Raw genomic sequence first — 23,078 nt, forward strand, 5'->3', positions numbered from 1 at the left:
TGAGGTCTTTGCGGTATTCAGATTATACTTTTATTTATGTGTTTATATTTTTTTATTATTTTTTTTACAAGTTGAATTTATTTTTCAAGATAGGTACTGTTGTGAAGCTTAATTCCTAATTTATAAGAATATTTATTGAAATTTGAATAAACCAGACACAATCGTTTATTTATTTAAAAATATTAATATTCCATTACAAAGAAGCCCTTACGGTTTTACTAATTCAACTTTAACTACTTAATTTTACTTTAGAGTTTTTATTACCACGATATATTATTCAAAATTCACTGTAAATAGTAGTGTGATATGTTACTTCTCGAGATACATTAAATTAATTCAAATGAAATACAAAATACTCCGGCGTTTTAACACTTAAATATTTTGAGATTGTGGAACGTAAAACCGAAGAGTGTAGCTCCATTAATCTAGACGTAAACAAATGTTCCGTGATAAATAACCATTTACCAAATCTATTAAACAATTAAGATGTTAACGACGTCTCGTTTTTTACGGCTCATCAACGAATATTTTGCCAAAGTTTACGAAATTAAGATATTACTGTAGCCCATGGGTCGTTCTACAAGAAATCATACATATTTAGAGTTAAAAAGATATTTGAAACATATTATAAATTAACCATGATAAAAAGTTTTTGGTGTTTCTGTTAGAGTTATTCGAATATTAATTAAAATAGTATGTCGCAGGCGTATCGAATAACTCGGCATTTTGCAAAAAGTCTAGGCATATTATAAAAAGCCGGCATTTTTAACAAAACAAGGATGTTTTACAAAGAGCCTATCTGTTTTCAGTAGCTTTGCAAAATGCCTAATAGAGACTAGTCAGATTGCACAAAACATTTTATGCGGAATTTGTATAACTAACCAAAATTTCTTGAACATTCCCTTCAATATTAGGAAATAATGGCACCAAAAGTGATAATTCTGTTAAATAGGGTATGATTTAATACGATTATTATAAAGATCTAAATTCTTTTTATTTTAAAAGAAAGTAAACTTCCACTAAAAAGAAGACCTGTACACAGAATCGAATTACAGAGTATAATAATTAAATGAGATATTAATATTAAGATTTTAATATATCTTGAATTTAAAATTATATTACTTATAGTTATAGTTTATGAAATAGGGTTCAAGTTGCTTTCATATAAACAAAATAAAATTTTGACATAAATTATTGTTTTTGTATAGGAAAATATTGGGTATTTTTATTAAAGTCTAAATTATTCAATATGCTTATGCTCATAGCTGACTAAACTTCGATCATTTTTTAATCTGCCTGGCGCCGATTTGGCATTTTGTAAAATGAATTATACAGAAAATATCATCATTGTTTAATATGCCTAATTCTGATTAGGCTTTTTATAAAATGACTAAATAGATGAAAAAAAGTGACTGAAAATAGATAGGCTATTTGTAAAAATTACTTCTTTTGTTTATGTAAACCTTGTTAAGTCTTATAATGTCATATGTTGTTATTGAAAGAACAAAACTATAATATATAATATTATAACGGTATAATATTTTAACTGTTATAATTATTTTTTTTTCTGAAGATATCATTCTTTGTCCAAAATGAATACATTTATTTTTATAAACGGTTAAGAATTTTATGTAGTATTCAAAAATATAAACTATAAAGTGGCTACATTTAAAATTAGCTAATTGATTGAGGTGAAAAATACTTAAAAAATTATCATTCAAAAATATTATTTAAACTTAAAACATTGAGATTTATATCTAAACTCTTTTTATATAAAATTCCAAAAAATTTTTGTTCATATCTATTGTCAGCTTAAAATAATCAAGAACAGCACTGTGTCATTTCTTTCGAATCACCCAGAAGTTCAAGGTGTTAACTTTTATTCCTTTTCCATACCTCTTTCTCTCTTATTTTGATGGGTAATATAATGCAAATCGAAAGCTTTTAAGATTTTTCTCGAGCCTCTGATTGTTCGCTGCTTCTGGAATTATAAAATTTAGAAATGATGCTATGTTTTTACAACGTTTTAACAGTTACATATCGTAATATAAAGAGGTAGTGTGAAGACATTAAAAATATACGGAGTGTTCCAAATTAGCTAGAATAAACTGCATTACTTTATTGGATAAGTTTTAGAAAAGTCAATGAACAGACCTAGATTTTTTTTATTTCTTTCACTGCCGCTCCCGGTAAACAACTCTACCCTCTGTTTACTGAATGTAGAGTTGATTTTGTTAAACATGATTTGGTCTACAGTCCTTGATTTCTAGGTGATTCTCTTTTATTGGTAAGTATAATATTTAATTTCCATCATTTTATTTCTTCTAAATCAATGTTGTCCATGTTACACAGACATTTTTACGTTAAATCTCAATCAATCGTAACTCTCTTTTAAAGACATTTAAGTGAAACCAAATAATAGATACGATCAGGATTTTATATCTATTTTATAGGGTAGTAAAAAAGGAATTTCGATGTCTTTTTTAGAAATATATTATTCTTTTTCAAACGCCCAATAAAAATGTCACAACTCTAGGTTTTGAGGTATTATTATATTTATCCTATTTTTAACAGAACATCAACGGTTTTTAATAGTTGTATTTAGATATTTTAAATATTATTTTTCTTTGTGTTTTATTTTTAGTTCCAATGACGGGAGGTTTGGTTTGGTTTGGTAAATTTGTTTTATTAGTAATATACCGATGACAAATTATTGGTCTCGTTGGGTCAACTGCAGCGGTATTTATAAAAAATAACTATTTTATTTTCTTTGCAACCAACCAACTATTTTATTTTGTAGATTTTCTTCTAGTGGCGAAATACCCTGAAGACTTTTTTGCAGATATTACCTATTATTATCTATTTGATTTGTACAACTGAATAAATAGATATCGATTTTCATTCTTGTAGTTCAAATTCTTTATAATTTAGTTTGATGGTCGTGCTGGTTAAAAGAAACTGTTAAGATACATTGGAACGCCTAATCACCTATTGCAATTTAAGTAATTTTTGATAATAATGTATTTAGGTTGCCGTTTATCATAATTAAAATTAATCATAAAGCATTAGTACATTGTTATACTATCTGTTATAAACCGATTCCGTTTAGGCACTTTATCCTACCATGGTCAGAAGTCAGCAGAAGTCAGAAAATTAAATTGTTATTTTTGTTTTCGCTGTAAGACTATTCCTAAAGTTTTACAATTAAATGGAACAGAAAAAAATCTGGTATACTGTCGTACGCACTTTGAATATCAAAAGCAGTAAATTAGGTATCACGCAGTTAAAGAAACTAAGCTAGCGTTTTCTTAATATATGCCTTCTTTTGTTTATTGCTTTCTGTTCAATATTTAATGTTCTAACCTGTCTGCCCAAATCGATAAATAATATCAAAAATTCTTTCTCTCGCTCTGGGTATATGTCCATATACAAAATAACCGGACATAAACCATTCCACCAATTTTAGGAACGTTTGAAGCAAATAAAACTAGGAAATCCAAAACTTAAATCCTTCGAAAGTATATTTATATACGGGACGTTCAAAAATATATAAATCAAAATTGTCAGTTGTTCCTTATTATTGGACATTTATGGAAATTGTCACATAGACGCAATCTCTATCTATCTATCTATTCAGCCTTCTTCGGTCCATCGTTGGACCTCCTCTAATCTCTTCCACTATTCTCTCTCTGTCGCCGTGCTCATCCATCTCGTGCCAGCATGTTTCCTCAAATCGTCCGCCCATGTCATCTGAGGTTGTTGTCTATCGACTCTACTTCTTCTATTCTCCCAGGGTCTCCAGTTTACGATGCAATTGTTCGCATAGACGCAATACTGATTCACAAATTTTCACATATTTCATATTGAACCATGTAACTGATAACCGATATCTTAAAATAATATATCAGTATTTTGTTAATAAATTTTTTAAAAACGTTCCATAATATGTAGGGTGAGATATGAGGAAATGTCAATACTTCAGGGTGCCGATTTTTGAGCATAAGAGAACCACAATAGAGCACTCACTGGAGAGTATTTTATCGTTCTATTCTACTGCTGTTCTATTTTCACTTCTATTAGGTATTCTTGAACATAAATGAGAGAGCTTCACGATATGAATTGTTGCCAGTTACTTTGACCAATGAGAATACGGGACTCATAGCATGTAATTATGTTCTTTAACAGTGGTCTCTGCCTTGCCATTTCATGGTCATTTCTTTTTCGTCATTTTGAATGTTACGCGTATTGGTAGTTTCGCTATATTTTAATAATGGAAGATAAAAAAACAAAAGTATAATATGGTACAACACAATAACATCAACACACAATCACATCTCTTTGGCACCCTATACTATTTTTTGAGTAATATAAATAATTTCTTTTTAATTATTATGTCAAAAAGGCTGCAAAAAGTATAAAGTTTATACGAGAAACTGTTTTCGGGATATTTGAATTATAATATTTACTTTTGTGTTTATTTTTAGGCTGATTTATTGACATTTCCTCACGAATCAACCTGTATGAATCAAGTATCAACCGCCAGTGTACTTAGATAACATCTACTGACAATACTGACATAGCAGTTCATTAACATATAAATTTCCAGTCTCAACTTAATACGGGACATTGATTTTTTATTTTTTATTCAAACCAAGTCGGTTATTGTTTAAAGCTCCCGAACGCCTTGCCTGCCTCGTAATAATTTACTTTAATCTACTCTAAGAGACGGTCAACACCACGAAAGCGCCCAACCACATTATACAGAATTTAATTTCGTCCATAGCGCTACCTACTAACGTATGGATTAAGGCACTAAATCATCCGCTCGATTACGACCTTTACTTTAAAACCGGGTAGTTAATTAGCTATTAATATCTACTCAAAGAAATTTCTGAAAAAGCCGAAATACCCCTAAGAAGCAATTAGGTTGACTTATTAAAAATTTATTTCATAAAGTCTCATTGAACGGGTGCATTCTTCGAAGTGGATCTGCTAAGGATTTTGCATCGAAAATGTTCGAGAAAAAAGAGAGAAAAAACAGGACTGGTCGAAGAAATTTGTCTCCTACGGAGAGACGGAGACAAAAAGGCGATATTAATAATGTGGTGGAACGACAAAGGTTGTAAGCAGATAAAGGGGCTTACCAAGGGTTTCACGCTGTTTCTGGCACATAATGTGTGAACTTTTACATTTGTTAAGACTACCTTACCTGTTCGTAATATCTAAAATACGTATTTTATTAATCCTACCGGATTATCCAATATGAGAACCATTTCACACGATGAATTTTTAAAGGACAAATGTATATTTATCAATTTAAAAAAGGAAATACGTAAGCGTCAACTTTGGGAGTAGTGATGAGCAAATGCCAAGACCATGACCAAGAGTCCCTTAGTCTTGTTCTTGTAGTTAATTAGTAATCTTGGTTTTGGTCTTGGAGGGTTCAGTCTTGGTCTCGGTTTTATTGGAAGACTCTTGCATTTTTTAAATGGGTTCTTACTACAGGCACTTTCCACATAGAAGATATTTAAATAAATAGTATTTTTAGTAATGTGATGCAAATACAACTTTAAAGAAAGAAATTATTATCTTACAACCATTATCTAAAAAAAATTATCAACGTTTCTTTAAAACATTATTTGTAATAAATTAAAACAATAATTATGAACATATAAGTAATTTCTTATATCATATAAACTTATATCATGAAAAAAAAATACTACACTGCAAAACCACAAGACTCTTGCATGCTTGGTCTTGGTATCCTAGAAATCCTGCACCGATCGGTATTAGTTTTGCAGATCAAATGCTAGCTTTGGTCTTGAATTTTGTGCAAGACCAAGACCAGACCCGCTCATTTTGAAGACAAGATTCTGGTACAAAATATTTAAACTATAACATTCGATAAATATGATTCATGTCTTTTCCCCAAAATACGGCGTTTATTAAAATACACAAAAAATTAGCAGAATACATCAAGACAATTTATATTAAACACTGGACGTGTATTCACTTAATTGTTATCAGCAGAAGGTACCAGCAAATCTTATAAAAAAATATATAATAGTGATTAAAACTGAAGATTTACCACCTGATGATGATGTTAACAGGGTAGGAAAACTTAGTCCAGAATCTTAAATATAATATGTTGGTCTAGGACGGTTAGTTGGTTGAATTTTGCAACCAAACCAATCATTCTACCCTAAATTGATTAATGCAATGTTAAAAGATAATAATATATAAACAAAACATATAAATCGTGATTGTTATATTGTTTATAGAAGTTTAGACATATCTAATATAAAAAATGTCTATACCTATGTGGCGGATTCACAATTTTTTTTTGATTTTTTTGGAAATATCTAATATAGTGTCGTTATCGAAGCATTGTATTTGCTCCTAAATTAGGTATATCCAATAAGAAAAGTTACGACAAAATCAATTTATAGAATTTGTATATTTTCAAAATGGTAATCCGTTAGTGTAGAATAAACAGCTTACACCTTAGCATCATGAGTTCAAATTTTTTTTTTTGGTATAAAATTACCAGCTCTTTCTGGAAGTTTGTGTACCAAGATCAGGCCATCATAATTAAACAAGTACATGAAATGTACATCCAAATATCTCTAAAATTTCTAAAATCAGACTATAACTGAATATCATAATGATGTGAATGCCGTATAATAGCGTTTACACTCCTTGGGCCCAGTCAGTATACTAGGAAGGTAATCACTACCCTTCAACCGTCTTTTATATACCTTGGGATTGTGAACCATATGTAATCATTATAGTCAAATATTGTAATAGTTTAATATTGTCTCTTCTTTGGATGGAATACTATCTCTTTTAAAACAGTATATACATATTATATATGTTATATGTATATACTGTTTTAAAAGAGATATATACGGTATAATAATTATATTTAAAAAGATTTCATGGTTAATTATTTTTGACATTTAAATAATGGCTTAAAATATATTATCCGTTTACAACACTGAGAAAACAGTCTACAGAATAAAAACTTTCATTCATCGTATTGATAGCCATGGATTGAGTTGCAGAGGTAAGTCTAAAAGTACAACCAACCTCGAGCTAAAAAAGAATTCTGCAAGACAACCAGGGAAGCAAATAATGATCAAATTGCCCAAAAATACGCTGGAATGGATATTAAATAGAAATCTGAAGAAAAGATTAAAACACTGGGACAAATTTTGATTGAAAATTAAAGGTTATAATAAATTTGATAGATTGTTATTTATACAGGGTGTCCCAGGCTGAGCGTGCATTAGACGTTTCTACACAGCTGTCATAGAATTAATCGATTAAAAAATTATCATAAATCATTGTTTTTCAAATAGAGATCCACTTTTTTTATTTCGCTATTGAAAAGGTTTTCCAATTCGTTACTTCTTGAGTATACATGTTCCTATACCTAAAATAAATCGTTTTTAAGTTATTTAAAATTTAGTTTGAAAACGTATATTTTTCTTGATTTTAACCAGTAGCTTATGACTTTAAACATCAAGTGATGTAAAACAATAGATCTGGCCATATCATATTGTGACGCTTTGTTCAAAAAGCAGCATCATTTCCGAGCCAACTTTGCGCTGTTTTTTTATCGATAATACGGAATATTATTAATAATATCCACTATTAGATATCACTAAAGAGCGAAAATACGAGATAGATTTTTTTTATAAATATACTTTTTAAGCTCTTCAGGGGGGCAGGCAGTATTTATAATATAGGAAATTCAAATAATTCGTTTTCTGACAGAGGGAAATGAATTGTCTGACCGTTTGACACTCAATGTCAAAGGAAGCTAGATAAAATGAAGAAAAATACACGTTTTCAAATTAAATCTTAAATAACTTAAAAACGATTTATTTTAGGTATAGGAACACCTATAGTTAAAAAGTAACGAATTAAAAAACCTTTTCATTAGTGAAATAAAAAAGTGTGTTTCCATTTGAAAAAAAATCATTTATGATAATTTTTTAAACGCTCAATTATATGACATTTGAACAATTCATTTTTTGAAATAGATAACCACATGTCTTCTCTTTATGGCACAGTGGCTGGGGTAATCACTAAATTTGATTTTTAGGCTATACAAATTTTTTTGACAGGTAGCTTTTTTCGTTCAAAAATTTTAAATATTTTTTTTTCTCAAAAGCGGTTAATATTAGATATAGAGTGTTTAACGTCAATATTCATAGAATTTTAGGGAGAATTTAAGTATATAATAAAAAATGGGGACACCCATTTAAAATAAGAAAGTTGCTGTCAACTTCCGGTATTTCATCCGGTTTTAATCGATGCAAAAAATCTCCGATCTAGATATTGTGGTTCTCTAGAAACTTCTAATGCACGCTCAGCCTGGGACACCCTATATAATAAGTCAACTTACCGTTATCAATGACTGCAGCCTTAACTTTTCCTACAACATGGTGCTTCTTCACGTTTTCCATCACCGAAAATTTGTATCTGGACGGATCGAAAATTGGAGGTCTTTGCTTCGAATCTATGACACTGATAAAAACCTCAGCATCTTTCAGCGACTTCAAGTTGCCACCGTCGCTAGCGCTGATATTCAACCGATGGTAAGGCTGGTTTCGAGTCGATAGCTGATGAGGCCGATTCACAAATATTTCTCCAGTGTTCCTGTCGATACGAAACAAGCCGTTCTCGTTGCCAGCAGCTATCCTGTAGGTTACGGTGCCAAATTTCCCGGAATCGGCATCAGTGGCGGAAACCACAACCACGGGAGTGGTGGCGGAAGATGATGCGCCTCCGTCTCGTAACGAGACGTTGTATTCGGGTGGGTAGAAGATGGGACGGTTGTCGTTGACATCAGTCACTTGGATTTTTACCATTGCCGTTGTACTAAGGCCACCTGGAATAAAAGAAACACATTTGTAATCAATTTGTCTGGAATAAAGCAAATATGTTGGTAATTAACAAACTAAAATCTCTTGTAATACCAAGCGACCCCTTTTGTCAGGCACATAGCATGAATTTTTGTATTAATGAAACTATAGTAGCAACTCAACCTTAAAAACTAAAATAACAAACAGCAATCAGATTCTTGTTTTGGCCGTTGATGGTACTTTTATTATTATTAATTCGGGATAAAAAGATATTAATTCAGATGTCCTAATTTAAATCTGCAAATTTGAATAAAAATATTAAAGTGAATATATTACTATCCAGGTATTCATACATGTTGGACGAAATCTGTATGGAATATTGACATTTTAGATTATTTTTAAAGCGACAAATGTACAAGCTAGTAATATTATCGTTTTTAGCAAAATGATAATATTACTAGCCCATTTGTATGCAAAAAGAGAACTATTTAAATCTATATAAAAGAGTATACCATTATAATTAAATATACCACCATTATTTCCGCCCAAATACTAATTAATTACATACTTAATTATGTTTGTTAATAAATTATTCTAAATAAATGGGGATTTGAATCAGAAATCAATATAATAATAAGTTATGAAAATGAATGTCTCTGTTGTTATAAATAAAAGCTCTTGTCAAAAAATGAAATATCATTTTTAAGGTGTTACTTTTTACCACATTGCCTAATACACATACAAAATTCAGTTTTTTAGTATTTGGAGCAATTATTATTAATCAACGCAACACGGTATATTGATAAATGAGTTTTAAATTACAAGAAAATGCTTTTTCTATGGAAACTTGAAGAGATAGGTAAAAAATGGTATAATACAGTTTAATAGACAATTAAATTGTGCATCTTATCCTCATAAAATATACAGGGTGTTCCATTTAAATTAATCAAGTTATTGCCGTTTAAATCTAGTAATTATTTAAAATAAAATAGATACTCTGTATAAGGTAGTATAATTTTTATTATTGCAACACAATAACTAATCAAAAAATAAACTTCAGTAAATATTTAGTATTAAAAACTTTGATACCTTTGGAGAAATGAAGCCTTGAAAATATTTTAAAAACGGTGAGATTAAAGTGCGGTAAACCTTAATAAAATTTACCTTTATTTTAATCGTAGAAACTAAAAATGTAATAATATACAGGGTGTTCCATTTATAAAAATACAACTTTGATATTTTTTATTTATTTGGGACACTCTGTATCTTAAATATTTTTAAATTGTAGCTCTAATAGTCCTTCAACGAACCCAAAATTTACAATTTGTAAAAATCTAATCGTTTAGCTACAATACTCCGTGTCGTATATATGTGGTGAACAACCCTGTAGATACCCAGGGATATATGGACTTTATCGATCACGATGCAAATTTAACAATTAGCAGTCATTTGTGAATAAACTACTTTTATTTTTTCATCGTTTTATTATAGACTATTTTTATGACACCAAATAAAATTAACGGTACTCCTTCTCAGAGTTCATATTTTATTGATTTGAAAACCAAAAAACCAAATAAAAATAATACTTAATCAAGTAAACTACAGGTCTCCGTTACAAATTCCTTTTAGTTCGTTTGACTATTCACTAGTCCTCGACGACTTTATTTATGTGAATATATAAATGGGCAAATAAAAGATGCAAAAAAGGCATGCGATGCAATGTTTTAAACACATAGATACAGACCGTAAGTCCTAAGAACATCTCTCAAGTGAAACACTAAGTGCACGTTTTCGTGAGAGCCGATTTAAAAGAATGACATCGTGATTTTCGTTTTGGTTTTGTTCTCTTTTACACTTATATAACATAAGAAATGTATCTATAGAATATATTTAGACGCCAAACGAGTTAATCTACTAACGAAAAATTGTTATTTCTCTTTCTTGGGGTGGATTTAGTCTTATATCAATGTTCTTCTTAGTTTTGTATTGTTATCTACTGGTTTGGAATTATTTTTTTTTGAGAGGGGAAAAATCTTCGAAAGACACCTGCCTGATGTCTGACGGCTGGTAGTGTTGGATTTTTACCCACTAAAAAACCGCCTCTAGTTTCGTTTCTGCCAGTTGAGTGAGGAACCACCGGTAGGTATTACTTCTCACTCTATGGCTGTTGCCCTAGCTGCGTTGCCTGCTCTCCAGTCTGTTCTTCTCTTTTTGTGAGATTACTTTTTTCGCCATGTCGGAGATAAGTTTCCAGTGCTCTTCGCTTGCCAACATGAGCCTGAGGAGACTATCAGGGGTAATCTTTTCTCCTATTTGCACTTCCGTGGTAGTGCGTAGTTCCTGCCATCGGAAGCACTGAAAAAATGTGTGCTCTCCGTCATCAAAATCCCCACAGTAGAGGCATTCCGGTGTATCTTCCAGGTTAAATCTACAGAAGTAGGCCTGAAAGCAACCATGTCCAGTCAGTAGCTGACCGAGGTGGTAGTTAACCTCCCTATGTTTTCTGTCCATCTACAGTATTAGGTTTGGTGTGAGGCGTTTAGTCCACTGAGCCACTTCACGCATGGCCGCCCACCTATTTTGCCAACTGTTTAGCGTTTTTTGTCTGGTCTCAGTTTTTGCGCATTTATCTGCTCCTATTCCCATGATCCTTTCCTCCACTTGAAGTTCGATTGGAGCTATTCCTGCAATAACCAGTACAGCCTCAGTAGACACAGTACAGAAAGCACAGCACACCCTGATAGCCATTCTTCTCAATACATGTTGACACATGTCCCTATATTTGCGATAGCGCATAGCTCCACCCCACACCGGTGCAGCGTTAAGCAACGTATAAATAGCAACATTTGCAAGTAGCCTGCGTTTGCCCGATGAAGGTCCTCCTTTGTTCGGCATTAACCAACACAGTAATGTGACGGTCTTCTCCGCCTTTCTAGTAACATATTCGACATGTTTGGTCATTCTAGTCCCTCGGTCAAAAACAACATCAAGATATGTATATAAAGTTTGTATAAGATGATGGTCTCCCTGGTACTGATTTCCATGTTTAGAACATCAACCCCAACATGTCTAACCGCCCTCCTGCCTGTGAGCAGTATTGCCTCTGTTTTCTCTTGTGCCAGTTCTAGCCGTTTCTGCCTGCTCCACTCCGCTATCCTATTGATGGCAATATTAGCCTTGGTTGTCACTATGGTCTCCGTTGCACCTGTAACCACCACCGCAAGGTCATCCGCGAAGGCTAGGAGTCCCACACCCTCTGGCATCACCAACCTCAGGACACCGTCAAAGTAGATGTTCCCCAGTAGCGGCCCGATCACCGATCCTTGCGGAACCCCGCAGGTAACCTCCATGCATTTTTCCTCTCCAATGATCAGCTTCCTATCGGACAAGTAGCTTCGTACTAGTCGTATATAAGGTGCAACCTTTGTTTGGGTGAGCACCTCGTCGATCTGTCTCCAGGCGGCGGAATTGAAGGCATTTTTTATATCTAGGGTTACTAGAAAGTAGAATTTCCTGTTGGCATGTGCAAAGGCCTGAGCTGCCCTCGCATTGTCTAGTATTCTAAGCATTGCTGCCACTGTAGGTCTGCCCTTGCAAAATCCAAACTGGGTGTCGGCGATCCCTCCCTTTGCTTCTATCTCTTGGTTGAGTCTGCTCTTCAATAGATGTTCGAAGACTTTCCCGAAGTAGTTCAGCAGACACAATGGTCGGTATGTAGTGGTCGATTGGTCAGTTTTGCGGGGTTTTTCAAGTAGTACTAGCCGAGCTACTTTCCAGATTTTCGGAAACTCACCCAACTGTAATTGGTAGTTTAGGGTCTCAAGACATTTTTCCAGTATACTTCCTATTGCGCATTTCACAATTTCGGGAGGGATGTTGTCTGGGCCAGGTGCCTTCTTGGTTTTAAGCTGTTTTACGGCGACATCTAGTTCTTCTCTAGTCAAGAGTGGAACGCGCTGGACTTCGATATCCGACCAGACTATTCTTTGGTGTTTGGGGAAGAGCTTATTTGCTTCCCGCATCATGACTTCCTCAGACACTGTGGTCTGCGCTCTTAGTTTCAGTCCTTTCGTTACAATTTAAAACCCCATGCCCCACACATCATTTTCAACTTCCCGCGTGACACGCTCCCAAGCCTCTCGTTTCGCTCTTCTAATCGCATTTTTGAGATCACTTCTTTTCTGTTTATATGCATTTTGCACGGCTTCTCTCTCGTCTGTCGTATTTTCGGCTCTCCTATTCGCTCTAGTTACTGTTCTTTTTATGGCTAGGCACTCCTTCCTGATTGCAGCAATCTCTGGTGACCACCAATATACTGCTTTTCTATTTTCCCTAGGTTTGGACCTCTTCTGAAGAGTTGCGTTGCATGCGTCAGTGACATGTTTTGTTAGGTCTTCTGGTGTGAGGTGCCTTTCTCCCATTTCCTCCACCTTCCTGATTAGTATTTTTGAGAAATGCTCCAACCCGACATTGTCTAACTTCCAGCCTCTCCGTGTTGTAATTGCTCCTATAGGTTTGTTTGAATTGCGTTTTTCTATCCGATAAAAGATGTAATTGTGGTCAGATAGGCTTTCCTGCTCTGACTCTCTCCAGTCTCTTACTGTGTTAGCTATTCTACTTGATGTGAGCGTGATGTCTAAGTGTGACATGGCGTTACCTCTCTGGAAGGTTGGTGTGGATAATGTATTTAGTACTACAAGGTCATGTGATGCAGCCCATTCTTTCAACACGGTTCCTCTCCGATCATTTGATAGTGATCCCCATAAGTCTGATGGTTTGGAATTATAAAATTACTATAATAAATGGGTATTTTCTTTAAATTTAATATAACAATTAATAATTTTTGATTAGGCTTGGCGAATCAAAATATAAGAATACTATTTTATTGCATAAACTGAAACGTGGCTAACAACTAAACATTCTGATGAAGCTTTATACCAAGTTACTGGTTTAAGATTTCTACTCTAATATTTTTATTACATATTTTAAAAATATTTTCATAAATATACAAGAAAATTCAAACTTGTTTTCTAACTGTTGTTGTTTTATAGATCAGTAGGATTTGCAATTTAATGTCCTCTCTACAACTACCATAATTTCTACTTTACACCGACTGGTTGTTAAAATATAACAATTTTTAAACTAAATTTGTTGCATATTTAAAGTTCCACATAATTTAAAAGTAAATAATCTTATTATTTAACTGGAAGTACCGTAAAACTCATTTACAAAACCGCATCAAAAAAGCTCAACAAGTAGGTATTCGGTCAAGTAAGATCAGTATAGGCCTGGAGGCACATCAGCACTGAGACTAAGCTGAGAATATTCAATAGTAATGTTAAATTGGTTCTCTTGTGTGGATGTGAAGCATGGAAAGTGACCAAACCTCCAACATCAAAGCTCCAAACATTTGTTAATAGAATGCCTGCGACGAATTCTTTGCATATTTTAGCCGAACACGATCCAAAACGAATATATGTTGCATTTAACTGGCCAAACTGAGATATGCAAAGAAGTGATCATACGAAAGTGGGGATGCATAGGGCATACTCTAAAGACCCGTCCTCACTTAACAACATGTTGGTGCAACATGTTGCAGCAACTTGTTGACAACTTTTAGGACGTCCACATTCAAAAACTTGGAAACTGGAAGCCCGATGCAACATTTTTATTGTTTAGTCCATTCCAATATGTCCCGCGAAAGGGACGTTCTTCTCGCGGCTGCAGCTTGCGTAATTTTAGCATGCAGAGAAAAACATAAGAAAAAAAGAAGATTTTTGGGAAAAAATATAGTGGCAGTGTTAAACGATCTGAAAGCTGATGACGTTATTCTTTCGCTGAGCGACGAACTACGATGTGATGGGAGTTTCAAAAATTTTGCGCGAATGTCAAGTGTGGATTTTGAAATTTTAATAAACAAAGTAGGACACAGAATACCTAAAAATGACACTCGGTTTAGAGATGCGATACCTGTTCAAGAGAGATTAGCTATAACTCTTAGGTTTTGTTAGGCTAGGTTAGGTTTGTTAGGCTACAGGGGAATAACATTCTTTGCTCCACTCAATGATGTACACCGGTGAACCGACTAAACAAAACTAAAGATGAGACCCAAATAAACGAATACAAAAAGCCAGTGTGGACGTAGTCGTAATATGTTGCCAATACAATGTTGTCAACATTCTTTGATCTATACTGCTTCTGACGGAAAACTACTTGTTGAAAAAACATGCAACTTGTTGCTTTTTAATGAAATTTTCGTAAACATGTTGCGAAACATTGTTGAAAACATTGTTGAGCAACAAGTGTGGACGCGGTATAAGGCAACCTAACGACAACATCGCAAAAAATTCCATTGACTGAAACCCACAGGGACAACGGAAAAGAGGACGGCCAAAACAAACATGGCACAGATCCGTAATAGAAAAGCTAGCGAAGTCAAGAACATTATGGCCAGAAACTAAGATAATTGCGGAAAACAGAACAAGATAGTAGGTTTTCACTGTAGCCTTATGCTCCACTTAGAACTAAAGGAAACAACGAGGACGATGCTGACTGTAAAACTCACACTATTAGAATTTGCAATTTTGTTTGTTATACTGAGGTTATGCTCAAATGTTGTACGTTTTTGCACTATTTAAAATGAAACACCCTGTATTTTCTAATATTAACGAACATGGTTCTGTTTAATCTTTTTGTTTTTTTTAGCCAGAGGGCATTCTGTTTTTTTAATATTAATTTTATTGTTTTGCTATTTAATCAACTAATAAACTAATGAATATTAAGCTTCTTAATTATGACATAAAACTTTATATTCTACAGATATAACAATAAACGTAATTATTATAAATTTGTCACTGGTGCAATTTTTCAAGATTGTTGTTTAAGACGAGTCTCTAAAGATCTCATTAGCGTTTATTCGTGACAAGTAATAATTTTGCTAGTCGGAACGCTAATTTTAATACTAATTTATCGTTTACTGTTCCATAATTTTTTAGAAAATCCTAGAATATAAATGATACGTTGATTTTACAAAGATTGATTAATAAAACGTATTTTGCGTGGTATGTTAGAAAAGCGTAACATGGAAATTATCAATCTTTGCCCCAACGCTCCGATAATATGAAGAAATATGACTAAATATGAAGAACCTAGAGGTGAATATATTTGCGCATAATCTTATCAAACATCTACGCTGTTCTCTCAGTCATGTGGATACAGATTTTATATATGCATTCTCGTTATTGTGGCTTGCAGACGAAAATGTATTAAAATTTCTCAGCGAATAACTTATAGGAAATGCCAAATTTTTCAATTTATTTAATAAAAACACGTGTTAGGATAGTTTATCCGACGATGCCATTCCATTTGCATTCTTTGTGCCTCTGATAAAATGGTATTACATGAAACCAAACTTTAAAATATCAATTACTGCCTGATAATTACCTAATGAGGTAAAACCAAAAGGATTACAATTTTGAATATGATATATTTTTATAACTCTAATATCAGTATATTATCGATGCTTGTTGTAAAAAGATATCACCCTTGATATCACTATGTAGGTATTCACATAAACAGCTATTTTAGTAGAGTAGTTTAGCATTATAGCATTAAATATTCGGAATGAAATGCAAATCAATGTAATCTTATATGTCTAATATATCTCCATCACAGCAGTAGAGGAAAGCAAAAATAGCGCATTTGTGGTCGTATAACAATATGGCAGGAAATAAAGCGTAGAGTGCTCATCATGTCCAATAAATCTTCCGATAGTTATTTGAATTTCAAGGAGAGTACGTAAATTCTACTTGCAGATAACCTGCTAAGAAAATTTGAGATTGAAGTACTATTGTTCTCTAGATTATTATTACAAATGATTACATGAATTGAGAACTTTTGATATTTATTCCCTAATAATTTATTAAAATCTAGGTTAGAAATGTGATCTATGCAATGTTTTAACTCAATAAATATTTAGTTATAGAAGCCAATTTTTGAATCTGTTTAATTTCATTCCTTCATACTACGAATCTAAGAATGAAAATAACTAAAAATAATTAAAAATATGTAACATAGTTTTCAACTCATTCCATGGTGTATCCTATTATAAAATAATGGTATCAACAGCAAACGCAATTGTAAATTGAAAATTGCAGTATTATTGTAATACAGCAAATAATGGCAATTTATTATAAAACAATAATTCAACAATATTAAAAGAGATTAGAATACACTGTATATACCCGAATGCAATGATGTGTTCATATAAAAAAAATAGTTAATAGCACCATTCATTAATAAATCTAAAGTAAATTTAAACAGGTTAGGTAGGTTGGAATTATTACCAAATTTTCTTAAAATTAACTATGCATAGGTGTTACAAATAAGAATTGTTTAGAACAAAATTACATTACTGGACTCAGCTGTGTAAATATTTTCCCAACATTTTCTTCTTATTTATGTTTAATAAAAACTAATGTGAATAAAATTTAGTTTGCATCTATTCCAAATAACCATTAAACATGCAGTGATTTATTTTATTAAACTTTCATTAATTCGTAGACTATTATTATGTAATACTAAGCAAATTAATTGCTGCAGAGATTGAATATGATGTTATTACTAGTATTTTTTCACCATTAAAAATCAACTTTCACGAAACTGTATTTATGTTATTAGATATAACACAAGTATTTAGCAACACACTAGCCCCTACATATATTGACATATTAATCAATTATTTCGAATTGTAAATGTTTCTACTGTATGATCGAATAAAAACGGCGTTAGCGATGGCTATGAAATGAAGATCGCTGTCACTTTATATGTAAAATTATATGGGAAATGTCATCGATTGTCGTTTCCAAACCAACTAGACGCCATTTTTTTTTCGATCATACAGAAGTTGTTTCTATTGACTCATTTATCTGTAAGAGAAACTACACTCTACACTAGAACACCTGGATTACTATTTTTCGCTACTTTAAGTGTCGTTTAGCGTTATAAGAAAATAAATAAAACTGTTCAACCAATCTCAAAAAAATTATTGACGAGCATAGAATACACACATTCTGTTTCTTTAATTTAACTGTAGAGCTCAACTATGATTTCCCAGAGTAATATCTTCTCTAACAGTTTTTATATCATCATCAAAGATGGTAATTATGGTTCGAAGTAAATATAATTAACCTGATAGAGTATGATGGAGCTCATGAGGAAAATAGATGCGTTATTGCAATTACAATAAAAGGCTTATGGTCCAAAATTGAAGAAAATTGATAGATAATTACGTCGTTCATATTTTTATAGCGTTGTAATAAGGATGATAAAGGTAGGCTTTTAGTACCATGACAAAGCATGAAATTGAGGTAATATAGTAACGAGGATTATTTCTGAAGGAATCATAAAACTCAACCCATAAAATATTGGATGGATAGATCATTCTTTATTTAGTTTCAGTTACTTCTACATTATTTTGTGTATTAAACGTGCGTAATATGTCATTTAAGATATGGTATTAATGTAGGTACCATTCACATCACCACTGAATCGTAAATTTCAAGATGTTGGTCAGTTCCAGTATATATCGTCATGATTAATGAAACAACGCAATAGTTTTTCAATATCTAACAACATTCATAGTCGCTTAGTTGTTTGTAATAATTGACGAAAACCGGCCTGTTCGAGTAATTAGAGGATCAAAAACTTAATTACTTTAAACTTTATCAAATACGTTATTTCTAATAGCTCCCGTCAAGATTAAAGTATGCATACAGGGTTGTTCACCACATACGACACGGAGTATCGTAGCTAAACGATTAGATTTTACAAATTGTAAATTTTGGGTTCGTTGAAGAACTATTAGAACTACAATGGTACAGAGCGTCCCAAACAAGTAAAAAATATTATAGTTGTATTTTTTAAACAGAACACCCTGTATATTATTCTATTTTTAGATTCTACGATTGAAATAAAGGTAAATTTGATTAAGGTTTATCACACTTGCGTCTTAAATATTTTCAATTTTATGAAATTGCAGTAAAAAATTTAAGGCTTCATTTCTCCAAGGGCATCAAAGTTTTTAATACTAAATATTTACTGAAGTTTATATATTGATCAGATATTGTGTTGCAATAATAAACAAAATACTATCTTATACACAGTGTCTAAAAATTTATATTAAATAATTACTAAGCTTTAAACGGTAATAACTTGTTTAATTTAAATAGAATATCCTGTATTTTTAACGAGAATCAGATGCACAATTTAATTGTCTTATCAAATTGTATTATACCATTTTCTACCTATATCTTGAAGTTTTCGTACAAAATGCATTTTCTTATAATTTCATCATTTTAACCCAGAAAAAATTTAGTGCTTCTCAAAATTTAAACCAAAAATATATATTTTTTTAAAATTTTCAATGTAGGTTATTTTGGAATATGTTTCTTTTATCGAGATCTCCGAGCCTCGAAAATATTTACACTTATTTACTGTATAATTTTAGTAGAGACACTTGCAAAATCACTATTTTAATTATAATTTTAACGGTGATAGTGAGTAGAATCAAACCAAAACATTTTATGATCAAGCGTGCTTTGTATGATTAAAAGCAGAATTGTTTAGATATTCATTAGAGAAATTTCAGCATTCAATTGTTCATGAAACTTATTGATCATAAATAGCAGAAGACCATAGCAGATAATATAGAATAAATATTGACATTAATCAAGTGATTTTAATCAATTATTGTTTAATGAATTGAAAAAAGCTGATTAAACATTTCAGTCCTTTGAGTATAAAGAACTGAAAATACCAGGAGTATTCAGTAACTTTGTAATATATTGAAAAAAAAAATGAAAATATTGTTTTTCAGGGAAACTAGTATATCAATTATATTTTCTTCATTCTAAATCTATACTAGTCCTAGATCTTAAATGCTCATATAAAAGCGGAAGAATAAAATCCAGAATTCCAATTTTTTGTTAAATTGACTCCCTCTACCAACACGAATGGAAAACAAAACAACAATGGCAAAGTATGCGACGCGCTCAAATATATTTAAGTTCCCTTAGAATCCGTGTAAGTTCTTACAACACGGGCATTATGCCGGCATAGCTTTTCAATAACGCTTTTTGTTGAAAAGCAGGAATTATGCCCGTACTACGTACTTCGAGCCGCGCGGCCGTTTGGTGGCTTCTCTTTCTTCGATATATCTCCTTTCCTTTCGCTCACTCTCTATTCGCTATCGCATTCTCACTTTTCTGTATATGACAGGGATGGGTAAGTTCCAATAATTTTGAGTTTTAAATAGAGGGGTACAAATGGTTAAGGAATTTTTTGAGCAATTATAATTATCTAAGGATCTTCCAACGGTCAAAGACATTCGAAAAAAAATCGACGACTTACGACCGAGAAAAATCAAAGATTTTCCTTGATTTAAGTAAAAAAATATTGGAATTGTCACGGGGTTTTTAAGGGGGGACTGTCTCCTCGTCGAACACCTCAGTAGGTTGCAGCTAAGAAACAACAGCGAATGCAGATTCGGAGAAACACACAATAGATCTGTAAGGTCGCAGTGACTAACCCCTCTCGCATACATTCTAAATTCTACATCTAAGGATGGAATGGAAAAGTTCTAGACTTTAGTGGGGCTGTATGTGGCCGCAAATATCAGATCTTTCTACTTGCTCTGTTCTGCAAAAAACTGGTGAAAAGTGACAATGTTTTTTAATGAAAGTTGAAATTTTCATAAACTGTGTAAAATCAGAGTTTAAATTTATTGGATAAGTCATTATACTTGCTGTTCGTATAACATTATCGTTTTTACCCGATATGCAAACATACCCTAATATATTTGTGACACCTGTGATTTTTTCACAGTGAAATAAAAATAGCGATTCGCAGCTTAACAATTAAAACATAAACCGCGAAAGGCTAAAACGTGAATGAGAAAGTGATTCTTCTATTCGTTCTATTCTATTCAGCTAGAAGTGCATGTGCGAAATAAAATCATAAAGCATCCGTTCATCCCCTCGACACTTTAAAGGGCCGGCTACACGTACAAGCTTTACCACGAGCTTACCTGCGCAAACCTGTTTGTATCGGGCACTCGCTGTGTGTAGACGGTAAAACGGTAGTACGCACAAACCAACAAGTGCGGCCTGCGTAAACGTCGCGCTGCTAAAGATTTTAGTTTGCGCAAACCAGTTTGTGCGGTGATATCATATGTGTAGACGGTATCAGCGAGTTCAAGGTACAGTTTTGTCTCTTAGAAAATGTCTGATATTCGTACTTATTCCAATAAGGAGTTTATGACGAGTTTTATTGAAATATATTGATCGCTGCCATGTCTATGGAAGATAAAATTGAAAGATTATTACGTTAGAAACAGAAGAAATGATGCGTACAAGAAAATGGTTTTCTATTTAAGTCAGTTTTTACTCCACTTCGATCTAGATCGTTTATTTTGCTGTTTTTTCTTTAACAATAAGCAATAAAAAACAATAATTCGTCACTTGACATTTCCACCAACGGAACCACAAATTCATAATAAAAATAATGATGAATGTACGCTCTTACTTGCATCGTGAAGACACCGCACAGTGTTCCTTCTAGTTTACGCAAACTATACCGTGCAGGCAAGTCACTGTCGTGTAGCCGCCGCTTAAGTCCTAAATTGCAACAACACGTAAAAATAGCATAGCTTATTTTAAGTCAGGCGTGGTATGCACAGAATGGACTCGTCCAAGTAGAATACTGAAAATTCACTCTCTTTTCCGGTTTTTAAATGTTACTTTTAACAGTTGAGAGTTAGAACCTTTGGTGTTACAAAAGGATTAGCAAAACGCACGACCAGTGCAAAAATAAAGTGTTTTGGTGTATTGTAGTGAATTAGTGTTTTATTTTGCTGTTACTTTTAACTATTACTTTTATCTGTTAATTTTTAATTACTCACGAAGTTATATGATTTGTATCATTCGCGGTTAAAACTACGAACTAAAATACAAAACAAAGAAAATTATACATTCGGCAGAAAAGGTATAATATTATAGTTTGCCGTCAACTGAAAACGAAGAAATATAAGTTTTTATGGATTTTTTTAGCGAGTTTGATGGAAATTACTGAGAATGTAGTTTATGCCATCTGTTGTGAGGGTTATTCGGTTAATATTGTAGGTACAAGACAAATATTAAATTTTCAATTATAAATTTCTTTTTTAACTTTTTATAATAAAATCAGTAGAAAGGCAAAATTTTCGCTATAGTTAGGTCTGATTTTAGCATATTGTGTATGAGAAAGAATAACCTAGTTAATATAGGAAACTAAGATAGTAAAATCGCAACCAAAGTTTACCTATAGAAAAGTTAAAAAATTATGGACAGGTTCCCTGTAAAAAGAATCACTCATTCACAGATTATTTTCGCAGCGAGAAAAAAAATAAGTTCACAGGTAAACATGTGAATCTGAATTTACGTTCTAGGCACACACAAAAAACTATATACAAATAAAAAAAGACGAAATTGTTCTTAGATTTTTATAAACATACACAATTGTTGTATTAGCTAAGTTATTATTCTTCTTTAACTCAGTTTACAATAGTGCCTAGTAACAAATTCTATCAAAAAAGTTAGTTTATTATAGTTAGTGCTCAATATTTCTGATTATTTTCACTTAATTTCAACGAGTACAATCTACAGTTCATACTAAATAAACTTTTAGTCAAGTGATTAAGCTTGACCGGTACAGTGTTGCCCACTTTTATATATTTTTGTTTAATCAAAATATTTGAGGAAACCAAAAAAATTAGTTATAAATATATAAACAGTTATTATTTACATCAACAAAACTCACCTTCTTAACAGCACTTAAGGGACATAAAGGGTCATCACTACCGCTTTACCGTTCAAAATAATCTAATAAAGTTGCGATGAGTTTTTATGGCTACTAGCTATCCTGTACACAAAGTACTGTAGTAAATAACTGTAGGCAGTAACTGTAAGAGGTTCTAAAAAGAACAATGTTCGACTGCAAGATCTGCTATTTTCAACCAAAAACTCGTAGTATGCTCGTAGTATACAAAACTAAAGTGTCAGAACGAATGACAATGTCAGGAAACAAATAAATAAATGCGAGAACTTGACATTTTAACAGCAGAGCTACCACCTGAATCCCCAGCGCGAAATTTAAATTCCAGTTAGTCAG

The 23,078-nt window shown here is 32.4% G+C and overlaps 1 protein-coding gene across 4 annotated transcripts in view; it reads right to left on the reverse strand.

Annotated features, from left to right (window-relative positions):
- The window catches only part of LOC115877355 (protein dachsous), a 569,521-nt gene that overhangs the window by 54,554 nt on the left and 491,889 nt on the right, over positions 1–23,078 (reverse strand). For all 4 annotated transcript variants that reach the window (XM_030893496.1, XM_030893497.1, XM_030893500.1 and 1 more), the window contains one exon: positions 8,414–8,899. In XM_030893496.1, the coding sequence (XP_030749356.1) occupies positions 8,414–8,899 (486 nt within the window). The remainder of the gene's footprint in view (positions 1–8,413; positions 8,900–23,078) is intronic.

This window comes from Sitophilus oryzae, unplaced genomic scaffold (genome assembly GCF_002938485.1).
Source record: "Sitophilus oryzae breed Bouriz unplaced genomic scaffold, Soryzae_2.0 scaffold_1447_pilon_pilon, whole genome shotgun sequence".
NCBI classification, from domain to species: domain Eukaryota; kingdom Metazoa; phylum Arthropoda; class Insecta; order Coleoptera; family Curculionidae; genus Sitophilus; species Sitophilus oryzae.